The sequence below is a fragment of the Pseudophryne corroboree genome, chromosome 12 (assembly GCF_028390025.1).
Source record: "Pseudophryne corroboree isolate aPseCor3 chromosome 12, aPseCor3.hap2, whole genome shotgun sequence".
In the NCBI taxonomy this organism is placed as follows: Eukaryota; Metazoa; Chordata; class Amphibia; order Anura; family Myobatrachidae; genus Pseudophryne; species Pseudophryne corroboree.
Window position 1 is genome coordinate 164,779,255 of NC_086455.1, and position 13,597 is coordinate 164,792,851.

General features: G+C 47.8%; 1 protein-coding gene across 3 annotated transcripts in view; it reads right to left on the minus strand.

Moving 5' to 3' along the window:
- Positions 1–13,597, minus strand: part of LOC134981193 (lysophosphatidylserine lipase ABHD12-like) — a 49,262-nt gene that overhangs the window by 16,782 nt on the left and 18,883 nt on the right. For 2 of the 3 annotated variants that reach the window (XM_063948436.1, XM_063948434.1), the window contains exons 2-5: positions 7,445–7,599; positions 4,741–4,868; positions 2,893–2,995; positions 476–595 (exon numbers count right to left, since the gene is read on the minus strand). In XM_063948436.1, coding sequence (XP_063804506.1) covers positions 476–595; positions 2,893–2,995; positions 4,741–4,868; positions 7,445–7,566 — 473 coding nt within the window. In that variant the 5' untranslated portion in view covers positions 7,567–7,599. Of the gene's footprint in view, positions 1–475; positions 596–2,892; positions 2,996–4,740; positions 4,869–7,444; positions 7,600–11,803; positions 12,013–13,597 lie in introns of those variants that run through there. The other variant, XM_063948435.1, reaches the window with a different exon arrangement.

Sequence of the window (13,597 nt, forward strand, 5' to 3'; positions counted from 1 at the left end):
GTAATTAATTCACCTGTGCACCTGCTGGGTTACCTGCAAAACATGCACTGTGTGGGGTCTTGAGGACCGAGTTTGAGAACCTATGCCGTAGATCCTTTATAGCACAGGTTCTCAAACTCGGTCCTCAGGACCCCACACGGTGCATGTTTTGCAGGTCTCCTCACAGAATCGCAAGTGAAATAATTAGCTCCACCTGTGGACCTTTTAAAATGTGTCAGTGAGTAATTAATACACCTGTGCACCTGCTAAGTTACCTGCAAAACATGCACTGTGTGGGCTCCCGAGGACAGAGTTTGAGAACCTCTGCTTTATAGGCTGCATATTACTACTGGTTGGCTGCCGCCATTGTAAGTACAGTAGGCAATGAGTACAGCACGTAAATATTAGGTCATTCTGCGCAGACTTTGGATCTTCACATGAAAGACATGAAATGAAATGATTCCAGTTTCCAGTTATGGTGGACGAGTCTAATCACCTGGTTCCTCCATTACCGTGGAGATAAATTATAATTGGGTTGTCGTCAGATAGGGTCTTTTCAAACCATCTTTGGCCCTTCCCCGTCACCTCTTCCCCCCTGCTGGCAGGCACGGTATGCCTAACAAAAAACAAGAATGGAGGATTAATAATCACGCTTGTAGTTAGCGAGCAGACACCTCTGACTGTTAATCTTTCCCCCCTGCAGTAAGACGCTGCATCACTAAGGACATCGCCTGCAAAATCACTTTAGAAAAACTAATGGGTATATTTACTAAGATGGGAGTTCTATTTCAGATGGGATGTTCATAGCAACCAATCCGATTACACTTCTCATTTATCTAGCACCTTCTAGAACATAGGGGGTCATTCAGACCTGATCGCATTCAGGCATGCACCGCAATGCGCAGGCGCGTCGTACGGGTACAAAGCGGATTGTTGCTGTGCGATGGGTTTTATGAAGAATCCATTCACACAGCCGATCGCAAGGAGATTGACAGGAAGACGGCGTTTGTGGGTGGCAACTGACCGTTTTCTGGGAGTGGTTGGAAAAACGCAGGCGTGTCCAGGCGTTTGCAGGGCGGGTGTCTGACGTCAATTCCGGGCTCGGACAGGCTGAAGTGATCGCAGCGGCTGAGTAAGGTCAGAGCTACTCAGAAACTGCACAAAACTTTTTTGTACCGCTCGGCTGCACATGCGACCCCACACTTGCAAAGCGAAAATACACTCCCCTATAGGTGGCGACTATCTGATCGCAGTGCTGCAAAAAATAGCTAGCGAGTGATCAGATCTGAATTGGGCCAATAATACCTGGAATCTGATTGGTTGCTATAGGCAACATCCCATCTTAAATAGAAATCCTATCTTAGTAAATTTTCCCCTAACTGAATAGCTCCCATTAATAATAATAATAATATTCATACTACTGTAATACAGATATTGGTTTCAACAATAAACTTAAAATAGGTCCAAATAAAAAACAACAGTTAATTGCTATTCATGTGTAAAATGTGCCTGCAATATTTTGTTATATACACAATATATAACATATATACACATACATATATATATATATACTAACACGGCTGGGTGAGACGTAGCAGTGTGGATTCTGCCCCAGGTGGGCAATGGTAGGGATCGTAGGGACGGGATGCAGTTACAATACCGGCTGTTGGGATCCTGGTGTTTAGCAAGCCGACGCTGGAATCCTGACAGCCGGTGAAATACCGTCGCCCGGAAAAACCAGCCACCTTTGGGTATTCCCACTCGGTTGGTGGGTCCACGACACCATCCGAGTGTGAATATAACCTGTACCGAGCGAAGCGAGCCACCGGGCCCGAAGTGCGGAGAGTCTGTTGCACTGCAGGTGTGGCAGATGTAACATGTGCAGAGAGAGTTAGATTGGGGTGGGTTATATTGTTTCTGTGCAGGGTAAATACTGCCTGTTTTAATTTTACACTGCAATTTAGGTTTCAGTTTGAACACACCCCACCCAAATCTAACACTCTCTGCACATGTTACATCTGCCCCACCTGCAGTGCACATGGTTTTGCCCAACTGCTAACTTTTTTGGTTTGCTAACAAACTTGAATAAGGCCCATAATCTGTGAGAGGCTTTACAGGCATATTGAGGAGTACGTCCCTTAAGGGTCTATTTACTAAGCCTTCGATGGAGATAAAGGGGGTCATTCCGAGTTGATTGCTTGCTGACGATTTTCACAGCGCAGCGATCAGGTGAAAAAAACTGCATTTCTGCGCATGCGTATGCCCCGCAATGCGCACGCGCGACGTACGGATACAAAGCCCTTTGTGGTTGTGCTCAGGTTCTAGCGAAGTTTTCAGTCGCACTGGCAGCCGCTTGAAGATTGACAGGAAGGGGGCGTTTCTGGGTGTCAACCGACCGTTTTCAGGGAGTGTTTGCAAAAACGCAGGCGTGTCCGAAAAAACGCAGGCGTGGCTGGGCGTTCGCTGGGCGGGTGTGTGACGTCAAATCCGAACACGAATAAGCTGAAGTGATCGCAAGCGCTGAGTAGGTTCAGAGCTACTCTGAAACTGCACAAACTGTTTTTGCAGATCTCGACTGCACATGCGTTCGCACTTCTGCTAAGCTAAAATACACTCCCAGTGGGCGGCGGCATAGCGTTTGCACGGCTGCTAAAAACTGCTAGCGAGCGATCAACTCGGAATGACCCCCAAAGTACCAGCCAATCAGCTCCTAACTGCCATGTCACAGGCTGGGTTTGAAAAATGTCAGTTAGGAGCTGATTGGCTGGTACTTTATCTCCATCCAATTTTCTATCCGTCCAAGGCTTAGTAAATAGACCCCTTAGTCCCTGACTCTAAGGTTGCAATATGCCGGTAACGTTAGAACATGATGCATTAATAATATTTATTGCAATGCCAGACAGCAGCACTCACCAGACGCCGATGTGTATCCCTTCTTCAGGTGAGAGGTAGAAATTTGTGGTGTAATTCAGGAGCTCTCCGGGGTTTTTCAAGTCCACAAAAAGAGGAATTTTGACTAGAGAGAGAGAGAGAGAGAGAGAGAGAGAGAGAGAGAGAGAGAGAGAGAGAGAATAACAATCGAAAAACTGAGAAATAATTGAGAGGTTACTAATAATATTACACACATAGGTCTAGTAGAGGCTGTGCCATGTGAGACGATGTTCAGCTTTTATTCCAACGCACAGAAGTCCTGCCAGCAGTCCGACAAATTACGCCTTCTCTTCTTCCCACACTGCAGAAACACTAACGGGCATATTTATCACAATCCGCAGTCAGATGTGGATGGGATGTGATAAATACGACCAAATCGTATATATTATCGCATACAAGGACAGAGCTTGCGCGAAGATCTCGCCATGTGAACCCACTTATCGCAATTCTCAGGAAATGTTTCATTAAAAATGCCCTGAGATTGTATCTGCGCATGTGCCACTGCCAGCTATCCCCCACGACCCCTCCACTTCCGATTACAGATCACCGGTCCTGGCTGCAGGTAAGTGTAATGACAGCCGGTCATCTGATCCTGTGCTCCGCTGTGACACCAGGTGCTGTAAAGTGAGATGCCGCTTCACAGCATCACTTTACTGCAGCGGGGGTAACAGCAGGAGCACAGCGATCTAATGACCGGCTGCCCTCACCGGATCATCGGCCCCTGGGGGCAATTTTTTTTCTAACTTTTTTTTTTCCACACAGTGATCAGCTTACGGGGACCATTAATCAAAAAGTATTTTGCCTATTTCCCTAAAAACACCTATTTTGGGGGCTTAACGACATATATTAAGTATCCCCCGAATGTAGGAGGGAACGCAGCAGGCATTGCCGATGTGCAATACTGACAGATTTATCAATATGGGATGCGATGGTGACAGATTACTAATATTCTGGAATGGTAAGCTTTCCGGGGATTGGCCCCACCGCTACCGCCATCTGAAGATAGCGGTAGCCCACTATAGCCTATGGGCCACTCACCATAAATCTTCCCCGGCAGAGGGTTCCCCCCTCCACGGCAATGGCTGATGTGGATTAGACGAGGGAGACTGATGTGTGCTCTGATCAAATTTTCATACCGACCAGCCAGAGCTGGCAGATAATCTGCCGGATAATTGTATAGTGTATGCCCAGCTTTAGGCGCATGCGCAATGGCAAAAAGATCACTTTGCTGCTCACAACATCGACATTACGTTATCTCTGAATCAGACTATGTGTCAGAGCATAGAATTATGGGGGTCATTGCGAGTTGATCGCTCGCTGCCGATTTTTGCAGTGTAGCGATCAGGTGAAAAAGCGGCATTTATGCGCGTGCGTATGGCCCGCAATGCGCACACACAACGTACGGGTACAAAGCCCGTTGTTGTTTTGCACAGGTTCTAGCAAAGTTTTTCTTCGCACCGGCGGCCGCAAGAAGATTGACAGGAAGGGGGCGTTTCTGGGTGTCAGCTGTCCGTTTTCAGGGAGTATTTGCAAAAACGCAGGCGTGTCTGAAAAAAGGCAGGCGTGGCTGGGCGTTCGCTGGGCGGGTGTATGACGTCAAATCCGGACAGGAACAGGCTGAAGTGATCGCAAGCGCTGAGTAGGTTCAGAGCTACTCTGAAACTGCACACACTGTTTTTGCAGAGCTCGGCTGCACAAGCGTTCGCACTTCTGCTAAGCTAAAATACACTCCCAGTGGGCGGCGGCATAGCGTCTGCATGGCTGCTAGAACTAGCTAGCGAGCGATCAACTCGGAAAGACCCCCTATATACATTATGATGTGGTACTTACCCATATTTAAATAAACGACCTTGCCAAGCAGTGCAGGGAAAATCCTGATAATAAATGGCACACTTATGTATGTGAGGGCGAGAATCAGCGCACACACTTTCAGGTATAGAACCCAACGTGGCAAAGGTCTGAAAAAGAATATATATATAATATGTATCTTATAGCACCGGCACGGCAGTCAGGAGCTGGTTAGTTTGTACTTTCTCTCTCTCCAAGACATTTTTTTTTAATACAATAGTGGAAATAGAACGCAGGCGGCAATTCATAGCAATCAGTAACCTATTCACTTTCAATATCTTCACAAGCCTTGTAAATGCGTCTTTGTGATTGGTTGCTATGGGTTACAGCACAGCATTACTCTTTGTTAATGCTGTTAACTGGATTGTTTTATATATGGTCGGTGACCAATCGGGTTCACCTGGTCTGATTCTAACTGAATTAAAGTTTTTGAGAAAGTAAAAAAGTGCAGCTGTCATCTGGGGCTCAGATAAATTGGCTCACACAGGGCGGGATGTACTAATGTGCCCATCGCCGCAATATGTACTTACATATGCGATCAATATTGCGAAGGACAGCTCTTCCGGTAAGAGCGGTCCTTCGCCATCTAAGGCAGGCCCTGGACTTCCGGGTTTATGACCCGGGTGTCCTTCTGCGCAAGTGCAGAGTGACAGGGTGGCCGCGTGGCATGCTGAGAGGAATCCGATCGGATCCTTCACACCAGCGCTGCGGAGAGAAGCCCATAGGCTTCTATTGCGTAACGCCAGTAAAAGCTGGCGTTCCCCTCCGTGGCGGTGCCCCAGCAGCCAGCTTTTAGAACACTTAGGGGTATATTCAATTAGCGTCGGATCCATTCCGACATGCATTTGTCGGAATGGATCCGACAACCCCTATTCAATCTCATCTCAATTCGACTTTTTCAAGTCGAATTGAGATGAGGAACCCAGAGGAGGAGGGGGGGGCGCGTGGAGACCAGCGGGGAAAGCCGCCGGCAGACGGAGGAGATCAGCGCTACAGCAACGCTGCAGAAGGACGTCTCACAGCCGCCCGACCTCACAGCAGTGTCCACCCGGCCCTAGCAAGCGTGACCTCACTTGCTGGAGCCGGGTGGACACTGCCGTGAGCTGTAGCGCAGCTCTCCACCGTATGCCCGCGGCTGTCCCCCGTCTCCCTGCAGCTCTCCCCCCTCTCCACCTCTGGGTCCCACATCTCAGTCCGACATTTTTTTATGTCGGACTGAGATGGTCGAAAAGGGGGCCAAAACCTGTCGGTTTTGCCCCCGTTTTCGACACAAGCACGTGGATCGGCAGCTATTCCGCCGATCCACGTGCTTTTCGACAAGTCGAATTCATCGACTTGTCGAAAATTTCTAGGTTATATTGAATAGGTCGAATCACGATTCAACCTTAAAAAGTCGAAAACTGCCGTCTTTTCGACAGACGGCAGCTTTCGACTTCAATTGAATATACCCCTTAACGGTAAACGGGGGAGCAGGACAGCCCAGCACAGGACATACGTGCTGTAAGAACATCTTTATATAAAGCAGCCGACAGACCCAAGATGTGACCTTATAATGCAGATGTAATGAGTTTCCCTTTGGGGTCACATGATACGGAGCCATATGACTGGGGGCGTATGACGTGTTTATCATATGTGGTTTGGTTTCACTATGTGTTAGTGTGTGCTGGCTCTCAGTGCAGTCATGTGATATACATCTCGCTGTATACAGGCAGTGTATTATACCAGCCGGGATAATCATATTACAGCAAAACTCATTTACTTGTTGTAGCTATAATTCAAGAAACCTACAGAATTCAATGAACATCTTTATGGCTCTTGCAGAAGTCACAGCAGCAGCAGCAGATTGCAGTGTTCAGTTTAAGCTGCCAGAATATCTGCTCGGTCTGCCTGCTCCCTCTCATTTGGGCCGCACCGCTGTAGTACAAAGGTGGGGACACTTGCCTGACGGATATCACATGCTGTAATAACTCTGACATAACCACCAGCCAGCTCCTAGCGCCAGTGACTGATCCACTTTTTATATGCCTGTCAAAGGTTGTCCCTATTTTACAATAATCATTAATATTAAAAGGTATTATTTCTAATTCTATGTGTTGTTCTATATCCATTCTTTAGTCTCTGGGTATTAACAATTTAATGATGATTTTGTCATTAAAATTTAAAACATTTTAAATAATTTTATTGAACAGGTCACGGTGGGCATTGTAGTGCACCAAGATCTACTAATCTACAGGTGACATGCCTGGCTTCAATAGGAGAAAAGAAGGAGGAACAGCGTAAAGCCAGAATAGTGATGAGAGGACACTTATCCAGGGGGTTCCCTGATATTTACTGATAGTTTCTGTTCTGTTCTGCATATAATATACTACAATGCATTAACACAATAGTCCCCAAACGGGTGCTGCAGGAAATTTGCAGGGGTGCCACGGATTGGTGGTCTAGACCAAATCAAATTATTTATGGTCCACGTGATAGGCAAAACCAGTGCTGGATTTCTCAATAAGATTTTGGCCTAGGGGTGCTGCCAAAACAATCCCCTGATTCAGAAAAGTTTGGGAAACACTCCTTTAGCAGAACACAGTTACCCTGATGTTGCCCCTTTCTCGGTGCCCGTGTCTCAGCGTGCAGATACAATTGCTGAGAGCAAAGTACAAATCAGTACATTCTCTGCTAATGATTCACTCACCGGCTTTTACTCTGTGCAATCCTTTTTTTGGGGTTTGGAACGTCCCCAGAGCTGCCCCACTGTCCCTTACCGTGGGAAACAGTCCCAGAGCCCCCTTTCGGTGGAGGATCCCTTCTCTTCATTCTAGCGATGGCTGTTCCAGGTCCCTTTTACTCCTAGGACAGAAGAACAAACACTCACTGGGTCAAAGAACAGATATCTTCACTTCCTTTTATTTATGGCTTTCATAATTGGAGCAGAGTTTAGCCTTCCTCTCCTGCCCTGTCAGGGTCCTAATGACCATACTGTACTGTCTGTTTATTTTGCATAGGTTCCTTATTAAGTTATTTGTCATCAGAATAAGACAAAATCATGGGCCCGATTCACATGTTACTCCCCCGTTCTAATCACGCTGAGGGTTTTCTAAGCGCTCCGCGAGCTCCTGCGCAGCCTCCCCTGGCAGAGCGAGTAATCCATTTCCGCTATCCACGCCGCTCAATAACACCATCCGAGGGGGCGACACCAAAATAGCAGAGCAGCTCTGCTATTTTGGGGCCACCCCCTCGCATGGTGTCACTCGGTGCGGCCCACACCATTGCTTCAAACTGTCCAGAAACCGTGCTGGGTCCTAACTTTTTCAGCTGCGCACTAATGTGGGTTCAAACTCAGAATGTAGCGTACGCATCATTAGGAATAGGGATCTTTGATCCCTACAGAGATCATTCACAGTGAATGGTGGACGGACTACAGTATTGAGCAAGAAAAAATGCCAGCAGTGGTTACTGGTGTAATTTTATATAGGGATCAATCATTTATTTATCTTAATCAGGGGCCTATTAAGAGAGGAAGGGGTCCGTGTGCAGTATCTGTCCGGGCCCCCTCCTTTCTCTAACCGGCAGGACCGAGCACTAGTAGACTCTACTGTGCATGCGGAAGTCTCCGGGAAAATGGTATGGCGGACATTTTTTTTTTTTCAATTTCTCCACTGCGCATGCGGGAGAATTGCCACCATGGCTTTTTCACGGTGACTCCATAGAGGTAAGTATCGAAGATACAAACTGCTCTGCTCCCCTTCTTCCCACTAAATTTACTGTTTCCCTTAATGATGTTGAATGAATTAATGAGGTATTTTTATAGAGCTGCATAGCGATGGCCACCAGTGGCGTGTACAGTCCTACACCATCGGCCCACCAGCCCTGATGTTGCTCAACATCATGCTACCGCCACTAATGGTGCAGCATTGGTGGCCCACCATCAATGTTTGGGGGTGGACCTGTTTACAATTGAAGGCGAGAGGATTTTTTTTTTAAACATCAGCCCTAGAGGCGTCAATTTGGCCTGTATTTTCCTGAATCATCCGTCTGTTACTATAAAAAAAGTGAAGGAGCAGTTTTATATTATTTCACTGGGCACAGCTCCATTTAGCCAGGGAGTGCAACCTTCAGGTCCAGACAAATGTCCCCAGAATGAAATGGTCAAGCTGACGTTCCTGAAGGGTGCGTATTCATTTGGGCAATGATCATTGATCCTTATTGTAGTCCCCTTGTACTCCTGGCCTTTTGTGTCCAGGGGGCTGCAGTAGCTATCTGCATTAAGACCCAGCCAAAATGGTGATTTACTGTGTGGACTACACCAAGATGGCCACCACTTAGCAACTATATCAAGGGTCTTAACAAAGTTCAGGAGGGAAACATTCTTCAAAGGAAGAGAAGAATTAGAACTCGAGGACATACACTGAGACTGGAGGGGGGAGGTTCAGGGGAAATTTAAGGAAAAATGACTGCACAGAAAGGGTAGTGGATAAGTGGAATAGCCTCCCATCAGAGGTGGTAGAGGCTAAGACTGTAGAGCAAGTTAAACATGCTTGGGATCCTTACAAAGAATTAAGGTTCAAAAAGGGTTGAGATTGCCTAAAGGATAAAAAAAGGGGCAGGCTAGATGGGCCAAATGGTTATTATCTGCCGTCAAATTCTATGTTTCTATGTTAACTAGAGGACCATCAGCTTTGTCTGGGATTGACCCAAAGCTGGACAGACATGGACAGAAACGGAGGAGTATCAGAGACCATAAAGTGGGCTGCTTTAGCATTCCTGAGTTATCAAACACTTTGGAGACCTCCTCTGCTGGTATGTAGGCTAGTGTGACCATCTTTGCCCTGTCCCGCAATCTCCTCATAATGCCCCAAATGGCGCCACATACAGCCCTTGCAGTAAATATAAATGATCATTGTCGGAGATGTATTATGCTCTATTAACTAGAAACGCGCTGAGGGAAAGGCCGCATGGGCTGGCTGACAGCATTCAGGGCCCCGTTCAGACCTGATGGCTGCTGTACGTTTTTGTAGAGGTCTGCGATCAGATAGCCGCCGCCCATAGAGAGTGAAAACCCATGCCGCGCAAGTGCGCGAATGCATGTGTGCGCCGTGCGAAAATTCCGCCAGACAGCGGACATCTGCAAATCCGTTCACAACTCACTCGCCATCTAATGATTTTTCCAGTCTGTGCGCAGCCCAGGACTTACTCCTACAGTGCCATACACACAGGCTGATCGGGGCCGGAGCTGACATCACACACCCTCCCTGAAAACGCTTGGGAACACCTGCGTTTTTCCTGACACTCCCAGAAAACGACCAGTTACCACCCCCCAAACGCCCGCTTCCTGTCATTCGGCTTGCGGTCGAAATTTTTGCACAATTCTGTCACTGTTTGGCCACGGGCCTGCGCCTTGCGGTGCATACGCATGCGTAGTTATTCGATAACCGTCCGCTATGCGATTTCGCACAACAGCGATCAGTTCTGAATCGGGCCCTCAGTCGCACTGTGAAACGCACTGTGTGTAACCAAACTAATGCAAAAAAAAAAAAAAGCACCTTTACTGTCAACTCCTTTGCACCGCAGCGATGGAGCAGGTGACCGCACGACGCCTGCGCCTGATTTATATGACAAATTGGATAAGTCTAAATTAATAAACTAGTAAATGTGAGAAACTTTCACAGATATATTGTCTTCTGGCATTTTGCCAAATATCTAAAAAAAATATACGGTATATGAATTTTCAGCCTGGCAATTACCGCCACCCCCTTCCTCTCCCCTCCCCTCCTGGTTGCTATAGAAACTCAAGAGAAGAATTTCTTTGGGTAAATGAGGTTTTCATGGGGATGGATATCTGACATTAGGGTAGTGAGCGGAATATAAAACATATACACGTAGTAATACTGCCTGAGAGGAATAGAATGTATACATATTATAGAGATTTTCCTCTGCCGGAGAAAGTGCAGCCATCACATCGCTGAGACTCTCAGTGATGAGAGTTCCCTCTCAGGTTATTGGGGGTCATTCCGACCCGATCGCTCGCTGCAGTTGGTCACAGCGCAACGATCGGGTCGGAACTGCGCATGCACCGGAGCCACAGTGCGCCGGCGCATGGCAGCCGTCGTTGCCTTGCGATCGCCTCTGAGGCAGAGGCGGACGCTGGGCGGGAGGGGGCAGGACGGCGGCGTTAAGCCGCCATTTAAGGGGAGCGGTCCGGCCAACGCAGGCGTGGCCGGACCGTTGGGGGGGCGGGCCGCGGCAGCTGCGTGACATCACACGCAGCCGCTGCGGGCCGGGGAGCAACGAGTAGCTCCCGGCCAGCACGCTAAAGCTGCGCTGGTCGGGAGCTACTCTTGAAGTGCAAAGGCATCGCCGCTGTGCGAAGCCTTTGCACTTCTGCGGGGGGCGGCACTGACATGCGGGGCGGACTAGTCCTGTGCTGGGCGTCCCCCGCATGTCAGTGTGAATGATCGTAGCTGTGCTAAATTTAGCACAGCTACGATCAGGTCGGAATGACCCCCATTATGCAGTTACTAATTCATATGGCAGATACAAGTTTAGTTGTGCATGAATTGGTGGGAGACATTTTAATGACGGAGGGACAGCTTAGCAGAATTTGCAATCCATACTGAATCGGTTCCTTACTGCTGGAATTCTGCTGAGTTTTGGTCAGAGATGTGCGGAAAAGGCACTGCCTCACCTACCGCATAGACCAGGCATTCACAACCGCGGTCCTCAAGGCACACCAACAGGGCAGGTTTTAGTGATATCCAGACTTCAGCACAGATGGTTAAATCAAAATAACTGAGGTACTAATTAAGTCACCTGTGTTCAAGCCTGGATTTCACTAAAACCTGCACTGTTAGTGTGCCTTTAGGACCGAGGTTGGGAAACACTGCCATAGACTTTTACTCCAGAGCTTTGACTATACAAATGATTAGAATAATACAAAGAAGATATCTCTAATATATTCTTTTATATACTTTATACAGTCAAAACTCTGGCACAAACGTTAGCATGACAGGAAAGTGTCAGGATCCTGCGTGTATTAGTGTTCTCTGAAGCTTACCTCCTGATCTGCAGGGATTTCTCTCAGTCCAGCAAGGTGCCGGGCAGTTCTCAGCTTTCAGCTGCAGCATGTGTTGTGTAGTGTTGTGTAGTGTTGTGTTGTGTTGCTCACTTCTGATTAAACCACCTGTGAGGATTCCTCTGTGTGAGAGCTGGTAAGATCCTGTGTACAGCATCTAGGTCTCTGTGCATTGTTTCCAGCAGCCATGTTACCTGGTCAGCTGACCGGACTGTTTACCAATAGGAGTGCTAGTATCCTCACCTGACTCCTTCCTCCAATGGCAGCTTACCTAAGGGTATAAAGCTTTTCTCCAAGAACAGGAAGGGGCCTGTACAACTTACTTCTTCAGTGCATGCAGCTGTGTGTTGCTGCTCCAGGTTCCAGGCTCCACTCTGTATCTTTATGTGTGCTCCAGTGCCGATTACCATCGGAAATCTCTACGTGTTCTCCAGTGCCGATTACCATCGGATATCTCTGTGTTCTCCGATGCCGATTAACATCGGATATCTCTACATGTTCTCCAGTGCCGATTACCATCGGATATCTCTACGTGTTCTCCAGTGCCAAATACCATCGGATATCTCTATGTGTTCTCCAGTGCCAATTACCATCGGATATCTCTACATTTTCTCCAGTTACTATCGTTTGCTATTTCATTATCTTCTAGTGCTCCAGTGTCTCAATGAACCGAGGTCATCATCAATGTTTATTTTTTTCTATAGCACTGAGTGCCATTGTTCAACATTGATTGTTATTTCATTATCTTCTAGTTCTCCAGTTTCTCAAGGAACTGAGTGTCATCGGTCAACATCCTTTGTTTCTTCAAGCGCTTTCCAGTTTCAGAGCATGCACAGAGGGATCTCGCTCGTATATGGCGTGCAAATGGGTGTACATTAATCTCTGTATCAGTTTAATTACTGCAAAGTCATCACAGGACAAAAGACCTGATTCATTATGGATCGCTATTGAGGCTGAGATAGCGATGTTCACTAATCTGCTACTGTTAAAATTCGCATGTGAAGAGCCGCCCACCGATGCATTTGCAATTCAATTAGCAGATTCGCGATGCATGCGCACAAAAAGGACACCATCGACATTTGCGGCTGACCCCAAATCAATGAGAAGGGAGTCGCACCGGGCGCCATGTTTTTGAACGCAGCGTTTGCAGATGATGTCAGATACACACCCTGAAAATGGCCATGACACGCCTGCGTATTCCCAACACCATGTTACCACCCACAAACGGTCACTTCCTGTCAATCAAAATGCGTTCGCTTTACAATTGGGCTGCATATGCAAGGCAAAGGCATTTTGCCCTGCATGTATGCGCAATGCGTTTGCAGCGCATGCACAGTTTGCAGATAATCGCTCTCACATTTGCAATTGGTAATGAATCAGGCCCAAAGTGTACAGCCTAGCTCCCCATCAGTTACCTGTGATCAACGGGCTGAAGGGACTGGACTCAACCTACTCCGTGCATCTAACACAGTGGTTCCCAAACTCGGGGATTAAGTCAGACTGGATCACGGCAGCGATCGCAGTTTGAAGCCCTTTGCAGAGTGCGCTCGCGCACCCCGGGAGTCCAGTTAGATGCTGTCAGCATCTCAGGGCTGCGATCGCCTCTGCCTGATAGGCAGATGCGGGAGGGAGCGTGCCAGCGGCGTTACAACTCCGCTGGCAGGGCGCAGTTCCGACAACGCAGGTGTGTACGGACCGTTGCAGGGGTGGGCCGTGGTGGCTGCATGATGTCACACGCAGCTGCTGCGACCCAGGACGCGGCAAGCAGCAGCCTAC